Source organism: Bos taurus, chromosome 11 (genome assembly GCF_002263795.3).
Source record: "Bos taurus isolate L1 Dominette 01449 registration number 42190680 breed Hereford chromosome 11, ARS-UCD2.0, whole genome shotgun sequence".
NCBI classification, from domain to species: domain Eukaryota; kingdom Metazoa; phylum Chordata; class Mammalia; order Artiodactyla; family Bovidae; genus Bos; species Bos taurus.
The window spans coordinates 99195074-99208085 of NC_037338.1; the positions used below are offsets into that span (position 1 = coordinate 99195074).

A 13012-nucleotide genomic window follows, 5' to 3' on the forward strand; every position below is an offset into this window, starting at 1 on the left:
GCTCTGAAAGGCACTGGGTTTGGGGACTCCCAGACAAGCTGCCTTCTACAGGTTCTTTTAACTCCTCCCCCCACCCCCCCTAGTTAATCTATTGATTTGACTGTGCTGGGTCTTAGTTGTGGCACTCAGGATCATTAATTGTGACATGCCAACCCTTACTTGAGGCCTGTGGGAGCTAGTTCCCTGAACAGGGATCGAACCTGGGCCTCCTTGCATTGGGAGCATGGAGTGGTAGCCACTGGACCACCAGGGAAGTCCCAACAGGTTCTTCAAACTCTTAATCTTCTAATCGTATCTGAAAGGATGGATGGCTGCGCCCAGTTGTCTCAAGGATAACTGCTTTTGCTCTTCCTTTGTAATTTTTGACTGGATTCCTTCAACATTCATTTATTTCTCCAAGCTGAGATCTAACTACCAGGGAAGTAGTTAGCCAGACATGGGGGTGGGAGTGGAGAGACTGAAGAATGTTACAGGCTGAGGTAAGGCAAGAGCACGCTGAAATCCTCCAGAGGCCAGAGGAAAAAAAGAGGACAGGTCCAAGTTCTCATTGAGGGCAGTGCTGCCTCCAGAGAAGATCTGAGAAAGGACTGGAGGATCGGTCATTGGGGTTTCAAGTCGAGACCAAGAGGGTCCTAGAAAGAAGAGAACTGCTCCCTGCTGGAGGAAAACACCTTCCCCACCCACCCAAGGCCTAGAAAGCCCTGGGAGAGAACAGAGCAAGGAAAAGAAGTTGATTTTGATTGGAGGGTGGGTAGTAGAGGCGGGGGAGTGGGGTGTGTCCCACTGTCTTGTAAATATCCCCTCCAGGCACATTCCCAGCATATTTAAACCTCTGTCACCTGGGACAGCTTCAGTTCTCTGAGCTCGCAGTTCCTCCCTCTTCCCCTGGGAGGATTCTTGGCTTTTTTTCCCCCAGCATGGCCCCCAAACACCAGTCTTCTCTTCCACCCCAAGCGAAGAAACTGAAGAAGGCCAGGCCGACTCCTGCCTCCAGGCCAAACGAGGCATCTGCTTCTTCAAACTTGCCGAAGGAAGGTACGTCCCAGCGCCATGTTTTACTGGTTTAAGGGATTTGCAAGGATTGACTTCTAGGTGATTTTCCCCCACCCCTCAAACCTTTGGAGTTGTGACTGCGAACTCCCCTGAAGGGTTTTCAGCATGGGGCACATGGGTTAGGTTTACATTTAGAAAGAACCAGAAGGGGTGAAAAGTGGGAGGCCTGGAGCACGTGTGAGTTCAGTCCTGGCACTAACCCTACACCAGTGCTCCAGCCCGCAAACTCTTCCCTTTGGTTTCTTAGTTAAAAGGCACCAGCAGCCAGCCTGAGGCTGAGTGGAAATGTAGGTGACCCCTCTCCTCTCCTTCACGGCTATCAGATCCATCCACCTCTCTTTCCTGCTGTGGCCGCCAGCCTAAAACTCTGGCCGGGATTACTGCTACCTCTTCCTCATCTTGCTTCCGGCTTCCTCCTCCTCCCTTCCAGCCACTGCGAAGCCAATCACGTGACTCCCAGGCCTTCCTATTGCCCTGGAGGTATGGACTAAGCCTTCCGGGGCGCTGCCCACCTGGTCTCTGAGGACCTCTCCTGGTTCAGGCTCTCAGCACCTTTATCCTCTTTTCACCTCCTGGGGCTCCTCTCACCTTGGGGCCTGGAAAACCCACAGTCCTCTGCCTGGGTCACTCCCCTCTCCCTACCTGTGCATTCCTTCTGCTTCTGCAGTTTCCTACTGAAAAGTCACCTTTGGGGCTCTTCTCCTTTGAGCCACAGCTGCTAGGTGGCCCCTAGCAGGAGCCCCCATCTGACCCTGCAGCACCCAGAGTCACCCCAGTCTGGCCTTGACATTCTAATTGTTGGTTTCATGGTCTGCCCCACCCCCGCATTAACCCTTAACTTGGAGGGGAGGGCTGTGTTTTGCAGACACACCGCTTGGAGTAGAGCGCAAAGTGCATTGTTCTGGTGATGAGGCCTCCCTGATAGGTTAGGGGTGTGGTGGAGCGTTCTGGGGGCGGGGTTGGAGGGGAGTCGGGGGTGGGTTTGGATAGGTCCTAGAGGGCAGGAAAGCACTGCCCCAGGAAGTGACAGCAGGCTGGCTCAGTGCAGAGGGGAGGGACTCGGAGCCGGTGAATCTTCCTAATTTGCTGACCTGACTGAGGTCCAGCTTTGCTTGTGGAAGGAGCACTGGATAATGAGTCCTCATTGCAGAACTCCTGTGGGTTTGTTGGGTGATGTGGCAAGTTTAAATTTAAGGAGTCTCTGTCAATCCCCTTCCAAATGAGATGCAAAGACCTCCTGCCCAGCTGATTATACCCCGACGTGGTCAAGCTGGACAGCCAGGGTTTGTGGCCTGGCTGTGTCCAGCTGTGTGACCTTGTTGGGCAAGCGACATAAGCGTGCTTCTTTCCTCTTCTGTAAAATGGACTCAACAGTATGTGAGGCTTGCTGTGAGGCCGAAGTGGAAGTGAAAACAGCAATTGGCTCATGATCAGTGCTCTTGAGACGGATAGCAAATTCCTTCCCACTTGTGAGCAGCAAAATGTGCATGAGTCCTTCTGGTCGCCTTCTGTTTGGCTTCTTGGGAGAATTAACAGGACCAGAAGGGATGGCAAGGTGTAAGCACAGTCCCCCAGGGTGGTTCATCCTGGGACACCGCTGTCTTGTGGGGCATGCCAGCATCGCCCTGTTCTAATCTTTAAGTTGTGGGGCTCTCCTTCAAAGAAAGCTGGGAAGGAGAGGCGAGAAGAATTCTGAGAGTGAGGTGAGAGGCCAAGGAGGGAAGGCAGAGCTCCTAATGGTGGAGGGGGCGAGACCACGGAGAATAATTCACAGTGGGTGAATTATCTCTTGGTGTGTCCATGCCACTCCCTTGTTTACTGAAACTCTTGCCCTTTTTTGCTTTCTCTTTCTCTTCTACTTCCTAGTGTGTGCTCTTTGAATTCATCTTGAGGAGTGCTGTGGGAAAGGTCAGGAAGAACGGGATGGTCCTGAGGGCTGGGATGGAAACCTTGAAAGCCCACTGCCTAATCAGAAAGCTTTGGAAGGCTCCCTGGAGCCACTGCCCACACAGGAGAAACACCAGTAGATCTGGTATTCAGGAGATGCTCTGGGTCACCGGTACCAAGCAGTGAGAGCAGGCTTAGTGTATGGAAACAGTACCCTTTAGCACGGTGTTTTTCAGATCTTTTCATCCCACTTGTGGGTTATGAAATCATTTTAGTTGATAGTGACCTGCATTTAAAGAAAATAAAGTAGATTAAAAGAGTCATCACACTCAGTGAGGGTAAGCATTGTTTTGTCTGTAGGTGTGTTTGTGTGCGTGTGTGTGCGTGTGCGTGTGCACACATGCATGCTCAGTTGTGTCCAAATCTTCGCAGCCCCTTAGACTGTAGCCCGCCAGGCTCCTCAGTTCATTGCATTTCCCAGGCAAGAATACTGGAGTGGGTTGCCATTTCCTTCTTCAGGGAATCTTCCTGACCCAGGGATTGAACCCACGTCTCCTGCTTGACAGGTGGATTCTTTACCAATGAGCCACCTGGGAAAGCCCACCTCTTACTGTAGTTTGTGTCAAAAACTCTGTCCTTAGGGCAGGGGTTTTGTTCTTCATTAGCCTCCGTTCTGCTACATGTATCAAAAAAGCTGAGTTCACCCGTGAAATGAGGCTATTAATACCTATCTTGTATTTTGTGAAGATTAAAAAAGAAGGAAATGCATATACTTATTACAGTCTGTGGCCCATGCTACATGCTTGAGCAGTGCACTGGAGCCTGGTATTTCTTTCCAGCTCTATTCAGTGGCATCAAAGTGGTAGCAGGAAATTTGCCTTGGTGAGAGTATTTATACACTGCTGACGTCAGCCAATGCTACAATCAGAGTTTTTTGGTGTGTTTTTTTTCTCTTCTGGGAGCTGTCTGTCAAAGTTTCCCAGCTTCTTATTGTTGCTAATAATTCTTCCCTTAAAAAGCGTCCAACTGGGACAGGTTTGGATTGAGCTAATTGAGAATAATAGGGTTTGGAGGAGAAAGATTTCTCCTAATTTCTGGGTTTTCGGGAAAGTCCCAAGAAGACGTCTGTTTTCTCTACCCAACGCCATTTAACATTTATCAGTCACCCACCAATGGATGAGCTTGAACATTAAAGACACTGCTTGAGCTTTAAGAGCTGATAGTAAAATGTGACTCCTGGGAGGCAAATAATCCAACCCCTGGTTTTGGTTACAAATACCCAAAGAGATTTCAGGCCTTCTGTGGTCCATGTCTTGGGGCCCTGCTGGACAGAGTAGAGCCTTGAGTAGTTCATGTATATTACTTGGAAAGCACATAGTTGAAATAGAAGTGCCCTGGCCTTCGTGTTTCAGGGCTTGATCTCTAAAGCAGGCCTTGTTGATCCTCTCTGACACAGTGAAATTATATATATTTTTTGTGTGTGTGAAATTAAATTTAAAATGAAGACTTTCGACCCCATCTTTCAGTTGTTCGGCCTCAATGAGACGCAGGCGCAATTAGCTGGGATTTGCGCTTAGCGCTGTCCGGTTTCTCTTAAGCTCTGTGAATTGCATACTGAATTGGGCCAAAAGGACCCAGAGACGAATGTGGCCACTCCATGCCTTCGGAGGACTTCCACTTTGTTAGTCTTCTGTGAAGTTTATAGTTTCCTAGCAGAAATAGGTTATTCATAGAGTGCAAACGACTTGCCCAGGTGTACACAGCCTGCTGGGCAGAGCTGAGACTAAGAACCAGGAAAAGGCCCTGTGCCCTGTGGACTAGGCAGCTTCGGGCTTTGCCAATGGCAAGCCTGAGTCCGAAGGCAGCTTCCCCGTCTCGTAAATAGGATGGAGGTGCCGCCTTGCTTCACCCGCGAAGAGGGGCGCCCCAGTGAACCCGGGGTTGATATATTTCTAGGCCAGATATTCTGAAGCAAGGGTACTCCGAGGCCTGCCCTTTTTTGGTGGGGGTGTCTGCGGACACTCCCTCCCCGCGTACCCCCGGCGGAGGAGGGAAGCCGCTTCAGCCACCACGCGACGGCACCCGCCCGGGAGCCTGCGCGCAGCCCGGCGAGGCCCCGCCCCTCGGGCCGCCGCGCGCCCGTAGCGCGCAAATGTCCCGGGTCGGGCTGGAGAAGGGGAAAGCGGGGGAGGGGAGCGCGGCGCAGGGGGGCCGGGCCCCGTACGTCGCGGCGTTCCTTCCTCCCGCCTCTTCGCCAAGCCCTGTGTCTCCTCGCCGCCGCTCCGCCCCCCTGGGTCCCGGCGCCCTCAGCCAATGACGAGGCGGCGCGAGCCTCTTCGGCCGGGGGCGGGGCGTGCGCGCGAGGCCTGGCGCGCCTGCGCCCTACCGCCCGCCCCTCGCCGTGAGGAGGAGGAGGTGGAGGAGGAGGCGGCTCGGAGAGATCGAGCAGCGAGCTGGAGCGCGGAGCGTGAGTGAGGGAGCCTAGCCGCCCGCCCGCCGCCGCCGCCGCCGCCGCCGCCGCCGCCGCCGCCGCCTCTCCTCCGTAAGCAGGAGCCCGGGCCGGGGCCCGGCACGCCGCCCGCCCCCCACCACAGCCCCTCCCTCGTCGTCAGGCCGCGAGGGCAGCGCGCGCGAGCCCAGGGGGAGGGACAGCGAGCGAGCGAAAGAGCGCTGGGAGGAGGCGGCCGGACCGAGCGAGCGCCCGCGCGTGTGGCGTGAGGGGAAGCCGCTGCCCGCCCCCCCTTCGCCTTCCCTTCTTTCCCCCTCCCCGCTCCCCCCCCGACCGCGGAGCAGCACCATGTCGGCGCCGGCGGCCAAAGTCAGTAAAAAGGAGCTCAACTCCAACCACGACGGGGCCGACGAGACCTCAGGTGAGGAGCAGGCGAGGCGGGGGCCGGCCCGCGCCGCCATCTTCGCCGTCCGCCCGGCCGCAGGCCGCCGGCGGGGCCCGGGGCGCGCGGGGCGGGGGGTGGGGGGGGCCCAGCCGGGCGGACGGGCCGGCGCGCGCCTCGGCGCCCTTTTTTTTTTTTTTTTTTATTTTGTGCGCGCGAGGCCCGGGGCCGGGTGGCGCCGCGGCGGCGAACAGCGCTGCGAGGCGGGGGCGCTGCGGCCTGCTCGGCGCGGGCGGAGGAGACCCCCCCTTCCTCTCCCCCCCCACCTCGCTCTCCTCCCCCTCCCTCCCTCCCGAGAAGCCTCTCTTTATTGTGCTCCGCCATGATGCCTCGCTCCCATCAGCCGCCGCCGCCGCCGCCACATGGTGCGGCCGGACGCGGCCCCGCGCCCGGGCCTTCGCGCGGCTATCCCCCGCCACCCCGCCGGCCCCTCCGCGCCCGGCCCTGCGGGCGGCGCCCCCCGCACCCCCATCCCGGAGGCCGGCCCCGGCGCGGCCCTTGGCCTCGAGTTGGGGCGGGGTGGGGGCGCGGGGAAGCACGCGGCCGGTGGCGCCGCGGCCCCGGGGCCGCTCGGAGGATGCTCAGGCCGGCCTCGGACCGTCCCCCACGTGGGGTGGTCAACCCCGTGGCGGCAGCTCGCTGAGAAACCCGGCTCGGCGGCCCCGGCGTGTCGGAGGAGGGTCTTTACAATGGCTCGTTGGCAGAATCTCCTGGCCTTGTCCGTGAAGGCTTTTCTCGGCAGGGGGGCTACACCAACCCGGGCTGGTTGCCGGAAATGAACCGCGCGATCCGGCCCCTTCACGCCCACTTAGCTTTGTAGGTTTTGCGGTCTTCACCCGACAAAAGGGCACCTTTTCCTTAGCACACCCCCCACCCCCCACTTTGCTTCTCTCGGTTCTTTGGCTCAGTTTCTGACTGCATGCTTGCTCGTTGTAAGTGCTCCAAAGTCGTGTGGGGCTGCCTCTGAGATCAGCCCGCCTGAAAATGGGGTTGGAAGATAAACTGGAGTGTTTACAGTGTTGGGGTAGTTTGAAGGCCTTCCCCGTCTTGCAGGCATGTCTGATGTCTTAACAGTAATCGATACTGAGCAATATTTTCAATATTATAAAAGGTACTTCCAACATGGAGATAGGTGGTGTCCTAATTTTTGATATTGTTGGTTTCCGTATTCTAGCTAGTCTTTCGTAGTCTTAACAGTATGATTTGTGAGCACTCTTCTAATTGAAAAGTAGTTTGTCAACTGCACGCATGAACACGTGGAGAGCATGCCTTGTAGTAGTAGGCAGGTTTTTTTTTAAAGGAGCTTTATTGATATAACTCACGTCACAGACTGTTAACATCAGGAAGGAAAACTAGTTAAATTTATCTTCAAATTTAGTATTGAGTCTTCTTCATGCACCTTTTTCTTGCAGAAAAAGAACAGCAAGAAGCAATTGAACATATTGATGAAGTACAAAATGAAATAGACAGGTAAAGTTTTTCTCAGTTTACTTTGAAGTTTTCTGACCTGATTATGTTTTGGTAATCATTGAAACTATGGCCAAGTAAATCTGTATCTTTTGGCTAAGTGGAGATGACTATAACTGGGAAATATTAGGATTCAGTGTTATTTTTTTCTGTGATATATTTGTAGGTCACCAAAAAGTTGGTAATGAAAGTACATTGACCTTGTATAAAGATTGGGATTGCTTTCATAGGGTGAGGAATTGTTGCAGTGTGTGGACTTCTGATAGTGTAGTATTTTAGCATTAGTGTTGCTCTGACTTGCCTAATAACTGTTACTTGATTGGCAGCTTTTTCTTCTTGAGAGAAACAGTTGAGGTTAGCCTAGTAATGGAGTTAGATAAAGTATTAAATGTTACCAAAATGCTGTTTTGGCACTTTAAGAACTGTCAGTTACTGAGTGCCTGTTGGCAAAGCTTATTAGATTGCCATCTCAATTTTGAGTTGAGTCTCTGACTGCAAAAATTTAGGTGATTTGGTTATTACATATAGGTACTTTGCATTGTTCTAAGGCTAACAAGAGTCAATAATTTTAATCTCAGCCGTTTTTGTATTTGTTAAGTACCATCGTTGGTCAGTGTGTCTTTTCATTTGCTTCAGACTTAATGAACAAGCCAGTGAGGAGATTTTGAAAGTAGAACAGAAATATAACAAACTCCGCCAACCATTTTTTCAGAAGAGGTCAGAATTGATCGCCAAAATCCCAAATTTTTGGGTAACAACATTTGTTAACCATCCACAAGGTATGTGATGGCAGGGCATTATTGAAGGATATGGGATGTCCACTTGTTGTAAAGGGGAGGGATCTTGGTTGAGGACTTGATCCCACATGTTGGTTACCTGCAGAGGTTGAAACAGGGAGAGGCTTGCAATTAATGCCTTGTGTTTAGAAGAGCTCATATGCTAATGTACGGTTGTGTTTAATTACTTGAAGATGATGGTAGCTCTGACTCTGAGCCATTTGGTTATTCAGTTAATAGTGGATTTATGAAACCAAATTTGGGCAGTCTTAAAAGGGATCGCTGAGTTGTACGTTTGTATAATCACTTGGTCTCCTTGCGGGTCTAGTGTCTGCACTGCTTGGGGAGGAGGATGAAGAGGCGCTGCATTATTTGACAAGAGTTGAAGTGACAGAATTTGAAGACATTAAATCAGGTTACAGAATAGATTTTGTAAGTATCTGTAACTCATTTGTCACTATGGAAATTAACTTGAGCTTTGCTTAGAAGGGCTATTTGTACTGACTTCTGATTCTCTTATTGTTTATTGTAGTATTTTGATGAAAACCCTTACTTCGAAAATAAAATTCTCTCCAAAGAATTTCATCTGAATGAGAGTGGTGATCCATCTTCAAAGTCCACTGAAATCAAATGGAAATCTGGAAAGGTATTTGAGGACTTGGGCATTAATATTTTGTATGGTTTGATTTAGTTGAACCATTTTACTAATACTTGGTATTTTGGTGATGTGTTAAATGCAGATCCTTAAAAAAGATTTGTGTTAAGGCCAAATACAATAGCTTATGGTCTTATAAGATAATGGAGCAAGTTTTTGTAGACATGGACTTAAATCATTTTGAATTTTACATCGGTGGCTTTGTTTCTGAAGACCTATTTCTGTCTGCATTTAAGTAGTAAACATAAATATTTTAAATTATACTGTCTCAAGATACTGGTTGTTGAAGTAGAACTAATTTTATATGTATTAAAAAACCAAATCTAGACAGTAACTTTCAAGAAAAGGTGGCATACAAATTTGACAGCATTCTTTGCAGACTTAAAATCCTAAGGTTTCTTCTCTTTATTAACTGTACTTTTTATAATTTCAGATAAGAATAATAGTGTGGATCATATAATGTCCAGATTTTGCTCTGCTTTTGGGTTAAAACTTTATTTAAGTTGTAGAGATGAGGTATAGAGAGCCTATGTATCATAAGTTCTTCTGTCTTCATTTAGGATTTGACGAAACGATCAAGTCAAACACAGAATAAAGCCAGCAGGAAGAGACAGCATGAGGAACCAGAAAGCTTCTTCACCTGGTTTACTGATCATTCTGATGCAGGTGCAGATGAGTTAGGAGAGGTCATCAAAGATGATATTTGGCCAAATCCATTACAGTACTACTTGGTGAGTTGAGAATGTTCTTTTATTCAAGGTTTTACTTGTTCCATTTGTTTGAAAGTGAGTTTGAAAGGTAACCTTCGATCTTGGTTTTTCCCTAGGTTCCTGACATGGATGATGAGGAAGGGGAAGGAGAAGAGGATGACGACGACGACGAAGAGGAAGAAGGATTGGAAGACATTGATGAAGAAGGGGATGAGGATGAAGGTGAAGAAGATGAAGATGATGATGAGGGGGAGGAAGGAGAGGTAAAAAGATTTGGTTAAATCCAAACAGATAATCAAAAAATTCACCGTGTTACTTTGGAGATTACATATATTGTGTAGTGAAACTGATTCAACTAGTTGTGGGAAGATTTGTAGAAAGGATAGGCTGTTTTGTCCAGGATTGAAGGAAATTTTGGTAAGTTTATTATGTCATTGATTTAATTGGTTCTACTTTTGTGGTTAGTTTTTATGACTAGTCAGTTATGTCATTCCCTAGCCAGTACTCAGTGTAAGCACTGTGGACATTGCAGCTGCCCAAACTCTGAAAAATCTCCCAAATAACAAAAATAGGCATGTTTTGGACAAGCTGCTATTAAATTCTTTGAGTCAAATTGAGATAGATTAGGTTTTGGTTGGATTACTTGGTCTGAAAGATGTCTGATTTGATTAGTGCTGGAAGTTAATACATCTGAAACATCACTAGGTCTTAGAAGCATCAGATTGGGATGCAGATTGGGAAATTCTCTGGTCCAGTGGGTAGGATTCAGCCCTCTCACTGCTAGGGTGTAGGTTTGATCCCTGGTCAAGAAACAGATCCTAAAAAAAAAAGGAAAGAAAAAAACAGATCCTGTGAGCTTCGTGGCCTGAGGGGGAAAAAGTAGTTGATGCAGACTGGTGTATAGTTGGCCCTTCATATCAGTTGTATCTGTCCGTTCCCCTTCTTCAGATTCAACCAACAGCTGACTTTTTTCTTTTAATTCTCGAAAGTTCCAAAAAACAGAACTTGAATTTGCTGAGTGTTGGCAACTATTTACATTGTATTCATAACTATTTACAGTGTACTATTACAATTAATCTGGGATAATTTAAAGTACATGGGAGAATGTGAGTAGCTTGCATGAAAGTACTGTGCCCTTTTATTTAAGGGACTTGAGCATTCAGAGGGTTGTGTTCTGTTTTGTTTTGAAAATTTGTATTGGCTGTGCTGAGCTGTATGTGGGATCTGAGCTCCCCAACCAGGGATTGAACCTGTGCTTCTTGCAATGGAAGCATGGAGTCTTAACCAGTGAACTACCAGGGAAGTACCCCTGAGGATTTTTCTCTGTGGAGGAGGTTCTGAACCATCCCTCACACATACCAAGGGAGCACTGTGGAGGTTCATAAAATTCATTTCTGCTGGGATATCATTATGTTCTGTGGGATCCATCATGGTCCACATGAATATTGGGGACTGACCTTAGAATTAATCCTAAAGATTAACTGCCTGCTTTTTTTTCTTACAGGAAGATGAAGGAGAAGATGACTAATGGAACACTGATGGATTCCAACCTTTTTTAATTTTCTCCAGTCCCTGGGAGCAAGTTGCAGTCTTTTTTTTTTTTAATTTCTCCTCCTCTTGTGCTCAGTCGCCCTGTTTTTGAGGTCTCTTTTCTCCTTTATACCATGGTTCACAACTTATTTGGGGGGGAAATACCTTGAGCAGAATTCAGTGGGACAAGAATCTCTACCCCTTTCTGTTCCAAATTCATTTTTATCCCTTCCTGTCTCAACAAAAACTATGGAATCAACACCACCATGCTCTGTGGGAAAAAAAGAAAAACCTTCTGCTCCCTTAGCTCTGCTGGAAGCTGGAGGGTGCTAGGCCCCTGTGTAGTAGTGCATAGAATTCTAGCTTTTTTCCTCCTTTCTCTGTATATTGGGCTCAGAGATTACACTGTGTCTCTATGTGAATATGGACAGTTAGCATTTACCAACATGTACCTGTCTACTTTCTCTTGTTTAAAAAAAGAAAAAAAAAAAACTTAAAAAAATGGGGTTATAGAAGGTCAGCAAAGGGTGGGTTTGAGATGTTTGGGTGGGTTAAGTGGGCATTTTGACAACATGGCTTCTTCTTTGGCATGTTTAATTGTGATGTTTAACGGACATCCTTGCAGTTTAAGATGACACTTTTAAAATAAAATTCTCTCCTAATGATGACTTGAGCCCTGCCACTCGATGGGAGAATCAGCAGAACCTGTAGGATCTTATTTGCAATTGACATTCTCTATTGTAATTTTGTTCCTGTTTATTTTTAAATTTTTCTTTTTGTTTCACTGGAAAGGAAAGATGATGCTCAGTTTTAAACGTTAAAAGTGTACAAGTTGCTTTGTTACAATAAAACTAAATGTGTACACAAAGGATTTGATGCTTTTCTCTCAGATAAACTTAATATGACTTTCCAAGTTTGACTTGTGTAATGTTATTGTCAAACTTTTTGTCACCCTATCTTCGTATTTTTTGATACGCACTTTGCAGGATGACCTCAGGGCTATATTGATTGAGTAAAGGGATTTGAATCAATGTATTAATGTCTCCATAGCTGGGAACCCATCATGGGTATAATTTGCCATTAGTTTCTGAAATCTTTCACATCATTGAGGATACCAGATTGCTGAAAACTCGGTTCTGAATGTGTTGTACTTTTGATTTGTATCTCAAATCATTTCAAAATACGGGCTTTTATTTACTTAGATATTAATAGTGCCTGCCACCACCATCAGACAGACCTGGTGCTCCTCTGCTGAGTTAACACAGGGCAATTGTTCGCATGTCTTCACTGGCACTGTAATATGTGGCCGAGAAGACAGGCTTTCAGAGTAAGAAGTCCGTGTTGGTGGTAAGAAACTCAGGTTAGGAGTACTTTTATCTCAAAGTACCAGCTTTTTAGCATATAGCTCTCCAATGAGACCTGTCTGTGTGAATCCGAAGGAGATGATGGACTGCTCTATCTGCTAAATGCCATTGTGCATAAATCACATTTTGAGAAGCTACCTAATGCATAAGCTTTTTAATGCTGTAAAATATAGTAGCTAAAATTAAATGCCACTTAGCTTTTTCAGAGATGAATTAATGGACAGCCGGGTCAAATTCAAAGCTTTTTGATGTATAAAACTTTATAAATGGAACTACTCCATCAGTAGGCAAAGTGTAACAAAAGCCTGTCTAGATGGATAGTGTGTAATTTCTGCACAGGTCTGTAGCAAATACATCACTGTATACCGGTCAGGAATCTTGCTCCAATAAAGGAACATAAAGATTTTTTTTGACTGGGGTCATTCTCCTTGTTTCATAGAGAAATGTTACTACTTACTTTTGGATTTAGATGATAAGCTAGTTTTTCTGCTTTGTTTTTATTTGTGTTCATTGTGACTGGGAAATGGGGAGAACTGCCCCTTCAAGTAGTTCAGAAAGTATAGCATAGGTCCATACAACTACATGGAAAGGTATGTTTGGAAGTCGTGGGCAAATTAACTTACTTGAAATGTAGTCAATTCCTGAGGGGATTCAGTCTTTGATTTTGAGGTCTCAACAT

The 13012-nt window shown here is 47.5% G+C and overlaps 1 protein-coding gene across 1 annotated transcript; it reads left to right on the forward strand.

Annotated features, from left to right (window-relative positions):
- Window positions 1-5720: 5720 nt before the first annotated feature.
- On the forward strand, window positions 5721-11448 carry SET (SET nuclear proto-oncogene). The gene is made up of 8 exons (NM_001038564.1): window positions 5721-5810; window positions 7244-7301; window positions 7935-8077; window positions 8403-8506; window positions 8607-8720; window positions 9290-9460; window positions 9556-9702; window positions 10944-11448. The coding sequence occupies exons 1-8, from the start codon at window positions 5738-5740 to the stop codon at window positions 10965-10967; spliced, it is 834 nt and encodes a 277-aa protein (NP_001033653.1). The 5' UTR covers window positions 5721-5737; the 3' UTR covers window positions 10968-11448.
- The last annotated feature ends 1564 nt before the right edge of the window (window positions 11449-13012 follow it).

Excerpts from the sequence above, each read along its gene's own strand:
- SET (NM_001038564.1), top strand. The coding sequence starts at position 5,738 with ATGTCGGCGCCGGCGGCCAAAGTCAGTAAAAAGGAGCTCAACTCCAAC. Across the intron at positions 5,811-7,243 it reads CGGGGCCGACGAGACCTCAG|AAAAAGAACAGCAAGAAGCA; the intron begins GTGAGGAGCAGG and ends TTTTTCTTGCAG. Across the intron at positions 8,078-8,402 it reads ATTTGTTAACCATCCACAAG|TGTCTGCACTGCTTGGGGAG; the intron begins GTATGTGATGGC and ends TTGCGGGTCTAG.